General features: G+C 34.6%; 1 protein-coding gene across 1 annotated transcript in view; it reads right to left on the bottom strand.

Annotated features, from left to right (window-relative positions):
- Positions 1-1,200: 1,200 nt before the first annotated feature.
- The window catches only part of Adar (Adenosine deaminase acting on RNA), a 29,619-nt gene continuing 19,827 nt past the window's right edge, over positions 1,201-10,992 (bottom strand). The window contains exon 2 of the mRNA XM_090411800.1: positions 1,201-5,676. Coding sequence (XP_090267926.1) covers positions 3,719-5,676 — 1,958 coding nt within the window. The 3' untranslated portion in view covers positions 1,201-3,718. The remainder of the gene's footprint in view (positions 5,677-10,992) is intronic.

The raw sequence follows: 10,992 nt of genomic DNA, 5'->3' as shown, positions 1-10,992 counted from the left end.
TTTTGTTTATTAACAATAGTGGGCATAGTCTACAGCGCTCAGTTATTTCCTGATTTGCTAAGTTGGGGAGAGTGATAAGAGAAATATCTCACAGAATACTTGCAAGCTGACTCGAACCAACTCATCTTACAGGCAAATATTAAATGAGTATCAATCTGATGATGCTAAAGCCTAAAGTTATGTATTTTGGACTGAAGAATAGAAATTTGCTTCACGCAGTCGATGAAACTAGATTGGGGAGGGATATATAGTGGATAGAGAAACATATTTATGGAATCACAATGCTAAGGTAGTTAAAACATTGCCTGAGATTTGCAAGAAAAATCCCTGAATCATTCCTAACATTTTAATTCTAGCTCTAGATCAAGTTCCTGACATGTTCTTGATTTCGAAATATGAGTACTTTCCTTAGATCCAAGAGAATAAAGATAACAAGAATAACTCTTAATACTTTTAGAAAGCATACTGAACCAAACAATTATTATAATTGTTTGGTTACCTGCTAGTAAAACAGTCAGCTAATTGTCTTTCAATTAATTTTTACCTCCAACCCTAATGCAGACTCTAGCAGCCCAGTACAGCTGTAATTAAAGCTAAATTCATCTGAAACTATGACACTAATATACAACCAAACTATTCTAGAACCTGCTCATTATGCAAATGATATTAATACTATTTTCTTGCATAGCTTGAAATGTAGATACCAGTTTCCACATTCTTTTATTATTCATTTCTGTGAGCAATGAAAAGACCATCTGAACCAGAAGTTATGTACAACAAATTTAACATGATCATAAGATATGACCAAAGACAGGTAACAAGCTGCAAGAAACAGCTATCAATTATGATTTAGGTTCATTCATATTTGATATGGAAAACAAAAAATTCAAACGAAAAACAGTCATTGTGCGTATATGTAAAAAATTACAATAAAGAAAGATTTCAGAGGGCAACTATGGCACATAAGTTAATATAAAAAAAAGCATGTTTAAAATTTTCGAATCTGCATAACAAACACCAATTTAATTCCTAAAATGTAATTTAAATCTATTCATTCATACCATTTTTTGTTGTTGCTATCCATGTTGAAAAGATAAATATATATACATATATTAAAATTGTATAAACATTTAAAAACTTGAATTCAAAATTAAACTTTTTCTTGTTTTTTTTTTTGTTCCAAAAAAATAACTAAATCAATTAAGAATTTATATTTGAACATGATCAGAGTTTTTACCCACATAATATATCACAAGATTCCTATTATGCTATATAAAATAAGATATTACCAAAATATGAGAATAAATTCAATTCCTCAGATTTAAATTTATTATAAACTTTGATGTAGTGTTATGACTTGTTCACAAAACACTAAGACACTAAATAAAATATTAGCAAAGTTCAATTTTTATACACAGGCCAAATTTGATTTTAGATGACTATTCATCTATAAAAAAACTTCTAGCTGATTTATTTTGTTGTGAATTCTGATTCACCCACAAAATTATTTTATTAACATAAAAAATGCATTTAATGAAATTTAAACAAAAACAGGAGAACGGACACTGGGATAGTATGATTACTAACCTAGAAATTGAAGAAGTTACTTAAGAAGGAAATATATATACATATATTCAAATTGTATAAACATTTAAAAACTTGAATTCAAAATTATAACTTTTTCGTGTTTTTTTTTGTCCCAAAAAATAACTAAATCAATTAAGAATTTATATTTGAACAATAGCAGAGGATCAAAAGTGGTCATTTCTAAACACAGAAATATTACCTTTTTTGTTGGATGCACAAATCTAATTATTTACATACACCCTCTGTCCAAAAAGAAACCGAACTTTCGAAAATAGAAGAAACTAGTGGCGGCACCTGTTGCATCTTTTTGTTGTCGAAAGCGGCAACCATCATTAGTGTTGTGTCAACTGTTTATGATATTTGTTTCATTAGAAGCAGTTATAGTGCCAAGAGTGACAGTTTGTTTTGACGAATGGTCAGAAAATGAGTTTCAAACAGAGAGCTGCGATTGACTTCTGTGTTAAACTTTGTAAAAGTTTTGCCGAAATGTATCAAATGCTTTCAAAAAGCATACGGTGATGAATGCTTATCCCGTAATCAAGTTTATGAGTGGCTTAAGTAATTTCAAAGTGGTGGTGAGATGCTTGAGGATGACGAAAAGCCAAAAACTGGACTGAGCAAAGTAAACATCCAAAAGTGTATGATTTCATCAAAGAAAACCCGAAATCAGCAATGAGATTGATTGAAGATGAATTGGGGGATTCCAAAATCAACCGTGCACAACATTTTGAATGAGTGTTTGGGCCTTTGTAAATTGAATTCGCGATTTGTTCCCCACAAGTTGACCAATGACCAAAAAATATACTGAAATTCAATACATTTTTTGGTCGTTGGTCAACTTTTATCATCAAGGACTTCTTGAAATGATCGTTACTGGTGACGAAACATTTTGAGTATTAGCCGAAACAAAGTGCCAAAGTGCTGAGTGGAGAACCACCAGAAGAGGGGCATCTGAAAAAAAAAAGTCGCTTGAAGAAATCAAAAGTAAAGACAATGCTCATTTGTTTCTATGATTCCAAGGGCATTATCCACAAAGAATTCATTCCGCTTGGCCTAACAGTCAATGGTGAGTTTTATCTTCAAGTTTTGAAGCAATTGATAGCGAGAATTTGTCGCATACGGCATAAATATCATGACAACTGACTGTTCGTCAAAGCGCAGTCACTCTTGGCACTATAACTCGGCTTCTAATGAAGCAAATGTCATAAACAGTTGACACAACACTAATGAAGGTTGCCGCTTTCAACAACAAAAAAGAAAGAACAGGTGGCACCACTAGTTTCTTCAATTGTCTAAAAGTTCGGTTTCTTTTTGGACAGAGGGTGTACATTAAAAATACAGAATATGAAACAGACAATCAATTCTGGATAATAACTTTAAATACTTTTTTTAACATACCTAGTTCAAAGAATAACGTCACTAGTTTTTAACAAACTTTCTTCTTTGAATAGGCAAACATTATGTACTTTATTATCAGTGAATTTCTTTAAGGTAAATACAAAACAGAACAACATAATTTTCAATGTTCATTTTATTAAGCGATTTTTATTCCGATGAAAAAAGAAATGGAATTTGCAAAATATGAGGGGAGGGAAGGGGAAAGAAAAACATTTATTCAGAACACAGATACATATATAAACATCATATATGTGCATACCAACCACCACACACACACGTCCTAATGTGTAACAAAACTGATGATAATGAAAACTATAAATGTACTGGACCAATGAAATTTTTACATGATCGTTCCCACTCTCTTTCATCCAGTTAATGCCTAAAACTACACTGTACAGAGTTCACTACAGTGTAAATAAGCAGTATACAAGACAAAGGAAGGGTGTGTGTGAATGTAATATGGGCATGAACACACATACCTATATCTTAAAAAGTAGGCAGAACTATAGACATCAGAATGTGACACTGACTGCACCTACCAGATTATGAATAAATTGAAAACTTCCATGAACAGAAAATATCCATTCAAAATCCCTTGAATTGACTATTTCCTTCCAAAATTAAACAAAAAAAAAAAACAAAAAAAAAAAAAAATTGTGTATATTTGTTACACATCATGGGGGTGGTGGTGAAGCTCTAGAAACTATCTGTATTTCTCCTATTCCTTATTAATCTAAAATACCAATTCAAATTCATCTTGTTCAACAGGCTTCTTAATCCAAACTCCTAAACTAGCTTCCTGGAATGACTTTCTTACTTGGTCTTTTGCCATCTGGTAATCCATAACAGCAACTTTTGCTTCTGAATATAAACGTGGTGGGGATACTACGGTCTGGTTGGTGAATGATGAAATATGGCCATACAACTTTGAAAATCTTTGAAAAAATGAGCGCTTTGATAAGTATGACACCACTCCGTTTTCAGTTTTTCCTGTGGTAGCATTCACAATTTCAGGTTTTTCTTTACCAATAGTCCAATTGATGCTGAAATTTGGAGACTTGGACATATTTCTGGTTAGAGGGGTACTGATTGTGCACAGCTTAGGCATATTTAAGTGATAGGTACCAGAACAGACCCCAAGTGTTTTCATGATTCTACCATATATAGCTCGATACATGTGATTTGGATGAAATAAACTGCCAACAATAATACTCTCTAAATATACAGGTTCAATAAAATGGCTCAAGAGTGCACCTTGGAGTCCTAAAACATTCCAGCGGGCTATCTTATCAGAGCACGACATAGTAAGTAACCGCTGCTGTCCCTGTATAATACCATCCCAAGTTTGTACTTGTTTACCCGCTTTTACAGGAATCGTTCCCTCCCCAGATTCAATTTTTGTACGTAGAAGCCCACGTACTTTTCGATTAGGATGTTTATCTATTGCCTCTGAACCTGAATCCTCGTGCGGAGAAAACACTCTCGCATCCCCACAAGGTGATGTGCTAATAAATAAATGGAACCTTATTTCTGGTTTCACTATAAATCCCCCACCTTTTCTCATTAGTATGGATGAATCTTCTTTGTGAAGAGAAATCTTTTCCAGCTCACCATAAAGAAAATCCTTTAAACACCGCCTTGCAATAATTTCTGCATGACAGTCATTCAGTGAGGCCCCATTCATACTAATATGTTCTCCATTGATGCATTTTGTACCAGTAGATATGCTAATAACATGAATATCCTTCATTTCTGGATCAGTAGTCATGACTAACCCAGCTAATACTTTCCACTTTGCGTATTCAGCATTTCCAACCATTATCTCTGAAAACTTCTCTAAAATGACTCGTGAAATAGAATCAGCAATATATTGAGGAAAATCTAAAAAACCTGGCTTGCAGCCTGCTTGTTCAACAAGTTTTGCATAATTATTATAGTTTATATTATACAATTTAATAAGAGCTGCTCGAGCAGCTGCTGCTTTTGCCATTCGCTTATTTGGTCCAGAACCTTCAAAGGCTTCTCCATCTACAGTTACAGACATAGTGAATCGCTGATAAGGAACTAACTGATTCTCATTAACTTCAGCATACTGAGCACCAGAATGTATTTCATTAAGTAACATAACAGGGTTTTTTTTATCTGCTTCTGTAACTAGCTTCTCAGCTATCCTCTCAGGTCGTTTACTATCACCCTGCTTGCTTAAACCTTCTACCACTTTACCATTTTTTGCTTCAAAACGATTATAAATAGCAGTTTCATTATCAAAATTATCAGTGGTAAAATCACTACTACTTATCTTTTTATGAATTGCTGTCATTGCTTCAGGTACATCTCTAAATTGAACAAAGGATGCTAAGGCAGCTTGGGCTGCTGCATGCTTAGCAAGTTGTTTTGACTGGCCCTGACCTTTAAACTTCTGTCCATTTACATCAACTGACACTACAAATATGGGATCATGAGGAGGCCCTTTTTGAGACTCAACTAAATATTTTAAACCAGGCTTTAATTCGTTTAATTGCATTAAAGCGTTTTTCCGCTGAACAGGACCATGAGTTTTTTTCCTCTTTTTATGAGTTTCCTGAACATTATTCTCTTCATGAGGCCTCTTTTCAGCATGCTGAGGATTCTGTGTAGAGTCAACATCATTTTCCTTTGTATCCATTTTCTGGACTTCTTGCTTAGCATTTCCTAAAAGAAAATTTAATTTCTTGAAAACATTTTTACAAAACAGCAATGAATAAATACTTAATATTTATCCCCTCATCATTAAATGAAGGTGATAAGAGCTACAAAACAAGAGTATGTTAAAACCAACTCTAGTATCCAGCAGTGGAATAAACTTGAGCCAGCAACTGAATCGTTAATGTGATTACCTTAAGACAAGTGGTGAGTTACAATAAACTTTTTTTTTATCCAGCTCCCAAGGCCAGTTAATCAAAAATTCTGGTTGAATTTTCCCCATGGTGTGGTTTATCACTACAACTACCAGTTCTTTGCAAAAACTCAAAGAAATAAATGCTATTTAAAAATATGGATATAACATTCATTTTTAAACAAACCTGATATCACACTTAAAAAACTCAAATATTGATAATGTATGGATAATATATAATAAGGCAATACATTACTGTACACTAGTATGCACTTGTCTCACTTTCTTATTAGACAGCATATGCACATTATTACAATGTGCATGCTATATGATTTCCTTAATACGTTTTTTCTAATTTAGTTATCATTTCAAGTGTCAACTAAAGTTAATGCAACATTTGAGAAAGTTAAAATTTATTAATCCCTTTATTTTAAAGCAGTATTATGAAACAGATCTTTGTGAATTAAAGTTCAATTGCAACAAGAAAGGTAATGAACAAACAACCCAAAAAAGGCATCACAACAATACTGTGAAGGCCTAGGCCAAAAAATATATTAATTTGTTTATGAAATATCTTTTAAAATAAGGGCAAGATAATTAAAATTTATTGGAAAAGAAATATCAGCTAGTTACTTGATTCAAGATAAATAAACAAGAATTTGGGTTATTACGATCATAAATTTGCTGGCCTGGTTGGCTGAGTGGTTAAGCAAATGTGCTCTCAGGCCAACAGCTTGTGGGTAGAAATCTTCCTGTGGTCATAAATATTTGTCAGTATCTTTCAGGAATTTCATTCTGGGATTACTGCCATACTTATCGGAGGCCTAAAATAACTTGAAAAGGTTCCATGACTGTTCTCTACAGTAGGGTTTCCAAACTATGTAAAAACTAATATGTTAAAAAAAAAAAAAATATATATATATATAAGTAATAAAAAATAGGTAAAAATCAGCACGACACAAATCAATGTGGGTGATCAGTATAACTTTCAGTATACTACTGATACTGGATATTCTCAAATAAACCGCCTCTGCAGCATAACTGGAAGAATGACAGTATGGTGCACCATTTGAATGGAAAAGGCTAAGTTTGATTCTCGTCATGATGGAAGGAATCTTATATGGGTTTTTTTCAAAGAGTTAGCCAATCTCATATGGAGGTAGCAGGATTTTTCTCCTGGAAACTCAAGTTTTTCATCCCACATACAGACAAATTGGCCTTTAGGGACATACACAATTTACAGACAAAAAAGTGGTAGTAGTGGTGAGCAGTAGATGGCGTTGGTGTGGATGATGGAGACAGAGTATTGTAGAGTAGGTGCCCTCCCTTGATGAGTCTTTGGACTCCTTGGAGGTGTCACAAAATAATAATAACTTTCAGTGCAAGTACACTCTCATAAAAAACTATTAGCAGAAAAGGGTAATTCATAAGTTTTCACTTTCCAATTTTAATGTTTCATTATAAGCAAAAAAACATTATTAATCAAAACAGAAAGCAATGTTCTTGAGCTAAATCTGCAAGCAGTTCAATTCATCTAAGAATACAAGATTCGGTAATAAGGTATAAACAACACCAAGAGGAAAAAATATATTTATGAAAACATTATTATTTTGTTCCACTCTATATTTAAACCAAACCTAGTTCAAAAACAAGTCAGACTAAAAGTATACAATACATTAGCCCCTACCAGTCTTAATGTATGGAAGCGAAATCTGGACAATAAAACAAAAAGACAAACAAAGATTAATAACAGCAGAAATGAAGTTTATGAGAAAAACTGTAAAGTATACCCTATTTGATCACAAAAGAAACGAAGAAATTATGAAAGAATTAAACCAAGAACCAGTAATAGAAAATATTAAAAAATATAAACACTACCATTAAATGATGACTTCTAAGGCCGGAACAGGCCATGCTAGGCCTAAATCCTTGATACGCATGATGATGACTATTATTCTGCTGGTTTACTATCCAGCATTATCCACAACTAAACTAGGTAAATGTGGCAAGAAATTAGACAACACAGAAAGGCACCTTCCATGGGTTGGTTAATTACAAAGTTAATTTAGAGAAGTCCAGCTATCAGGTCTTAAAATTACAGTCTCCCAGATCTTTGCATTTTTCTCCCCATCTCATCCTATATGAAAGAATATCCATAGAGATGGTCTCAAATGTAATTGTTGTGTTCTTCAGGGCAGATGTTAACAGATCTACCAGACTGTCCAAAGTAGGCAAAATTGTAGTCACAAGGAACTTTATACACTCCAGCATGTTCAAATGGATGTAGTTGATTTTTGGGGAGCATATGAAAACAGCTAGCTGAATAAAAGCTTGAGAGTAGTATGGAGATCATATTTGTAGAGAACTGGCTATTTTCTCCATGTGCCCCTAACATATGGAATGGAAATGGTTTTGCTGTGGTGTAGGAAGGATGAGAGGTGCATGTAATGTTTTATGTCAGCTGTAAACATTGGTTAAAAGGGTCTCTGAGCTCAGTTTCAAGGGATGTGTCATTTGAACAAATACACCTGGCTCGGTGAGTAAATGTTTTGAGGATGCCATACTGTTGAGAAGGATGATGGTGAGATTGTTCTTCCAGTACAAGTGAGTTTCCTGTAGATAAAGAAGGATAATGAGCCATTGGGAAGTTGTATCACTAGTGTATCTTAAAAGGAAAGACTATTGTTACTTTCCTTTTCTATGGTGAGTCTATTTTAGGGTGTTGGCTGTTAAGGTATGACAAAAAAGTATCTAATGTGTCTGGACCATGAGGCCAAACAGCAAGCACATCATAAACAGCAAATCAAACTGTTGATTTAAGTGTAGCTGTATTTGGTTTTCAAAATGTTCCATACAGAGTTTGCTGGATGGGGGAAAGGGACATAGCAATCCAGATCATCTAGCTGTTTGTGTATATTTTCTTTCCATAGGAAATAACTTGCAAATATTAGTGAAAAGTGAGATCATATCAAAACTGACCATGTCAGAATCTGTCAGTTAAATTTTCTATTAACACGTTCGCTGACACGCTACTCGGGCATAGTTTGTTCCCATACGCCAAACAATTTCACTTCTTCAAGGTCAGTAAGGGTGCTCTCATTGCCGTCGGTAATCGGCATACGAGTATATTCGTAGTTGGCTTGTGTGTGGCTTATATACCATCTATGAGTATAAACACTTTTGCTGCTAGCTCCACAAGCCAAGCATTTTCACTTCTTCAAGGTCAGTACAGGTAATCTCGTTGCCAGCAGTAAACGTCATACGAGTATATTCGTAACTGGCTTGTGAGGCTCATATACCAACTACGGGTATACTCGTAGTTGGCAGCGAACATGTTAAATTACTATTCTTAGAATCAGCATCAGCTATGAAATACTCCCAACCTCAAAAGTATGGTTGCCTGTAAGGGAAGAAAGTGATTTGGATATATGTTTAGCTAATTTGTAGGTATCTATGTTATCTACTATTGGAAAAAAGGGTATTGGGTTAGTAAATTTTAGGGGCCCATATATCGGGGGTGATTTGACATAAAGTTCAAGTTTTTTGGTAATTTCTTTAGGCTAGGAGGTCACTTTTTTTTTTATACTTTGTACACTTTTCTCTTTTGAGATTTCATAAGATCCCAATTTATAATCTGATAAGTGGAGGAGTCTTTAAGAAAATGATTCATTGTTCTGTTATACTCTTCTTAGTTCATAATGACAATAGCATTTCCCTTATCAGCTTTAGTTACAATATCTGTTTATTCTTATATAATTTTCTAAATGCTCGTATTTCTTTAAATTAAAGATGCCAAGAAAGCAAACAAAATTTGCACCTGAAACAATTTCAGGACTGGGCAACTTGTATATAGCTAATGAAGCTAATGACTTCACATCACTTGCCTTAGTATCCCAATGCAAAGCACATATCCTTATGGTTAAGTATAATGCTATTTATTATGAGAAGGGGTCACTACCCAGACTGGTTTTAATCTTTATTGAGGTCTCATCAGTGGGAGCCAGACCCAGAAGGGATACCAAGGTTAAAGAAATGCTGAAGTCATATTTCTATATATGAGTAGCCAAAAGGTGTCACACCTCATTATTAAAATACTCTGGATTAGAGAATAAGGCAAATGATGGGAAATCATTAGCTTCTACATACGAGTTGCTCAGTCCTGAAATTACCTCAGGTGCAAACTTTGTTTGCTTACACTTGGATTACAAATGTGCAAAGTACTTGAAATGATATCTTTAATCTATAGTATAACCAAGTGGAAAAACTTCCAACATCTATCTCTAATCCAGAGTATTCTAATAATAAGGTGTGACACCTTTTGGCTATTAGTATTGGGTTGGCAAATAAGTTCGTTCAGTTTATGCATTAGTACAAATTTACACCGCTTCGCCTGTCACTATTGTTGCACAGCAGCACAACAATAGCGACTTTCAACTGCACAATGCTATTGCGCAGTTGAAAGGCGACATTTCACATAACCTTTCAGTGAATTTTCGTTCAGCCTACTTCATATGCATGGAAATAACGTACATTACAGGCATATTTTGCTTTTTTATTTCAAAAAAGGTAAACGAGCTGCAGAGGCCCATAAAAAATATGCAGCATATATGGGGATGGCCTTAACAGAACGCGTATGTCAAAAGTGGTTTGCCAAATTCCGTTCTGGAGATTTCAACGTTCAGTGATATGCCTCATGCCGGTTGCCCGACCGAGGTTTATTCGAGTGTTATGAAGGATATCGTAGACAAAAATCCATCACAAACAGTGTGGGAGATTGCTGCAGTATCGAGCACATCTCATACAAGCATTGAAAACCATTTGCACAAGCTGGGATATGTTTCAAAACTCAATGTTTGGGTGCCGTATGAATTGATTGAGGACAATATGACTGCTCACATATCCATCTGTGATTCGCTGCGACGTCGCCAAGAAAATGATCCATTTGGAAGCGGATGATTACGGGAGATGAAAAATGGGTCGTGTATGATAACGTGGTATGTAAAATATGATGGGGCACAAGAGTGAACTGCCACAAACAACCTCAAAAGCGGGATTGCACCCAACGAAGATCATGCTCTCTGTGTGATGGGATTATAAAGGTGTTGTCCACTACGAGGTGTTACTGTCAGGCA

This window comes from Typopeltis vanoorti, chromosome 22, assembly GCF_054136105.1.
Source record: "Typopeltis vanoorti isolate ZY-2024b chromosome 22, IOZ_Tvanoo_1.0, whole genome shotgun sequence".
Taxonomy (NCBI): domain Eukaryota; kingdom Metazoa; phylum Arthropoda; class Arachnida; order Uropygi; family Thelyphonidae; genus Typopeltis; species Typopeltis vanoorti.
Note: the sequence above shows the minus strand (reverse complement) of the source record. Positions and strands in the feature narration are given on the sequence as shown.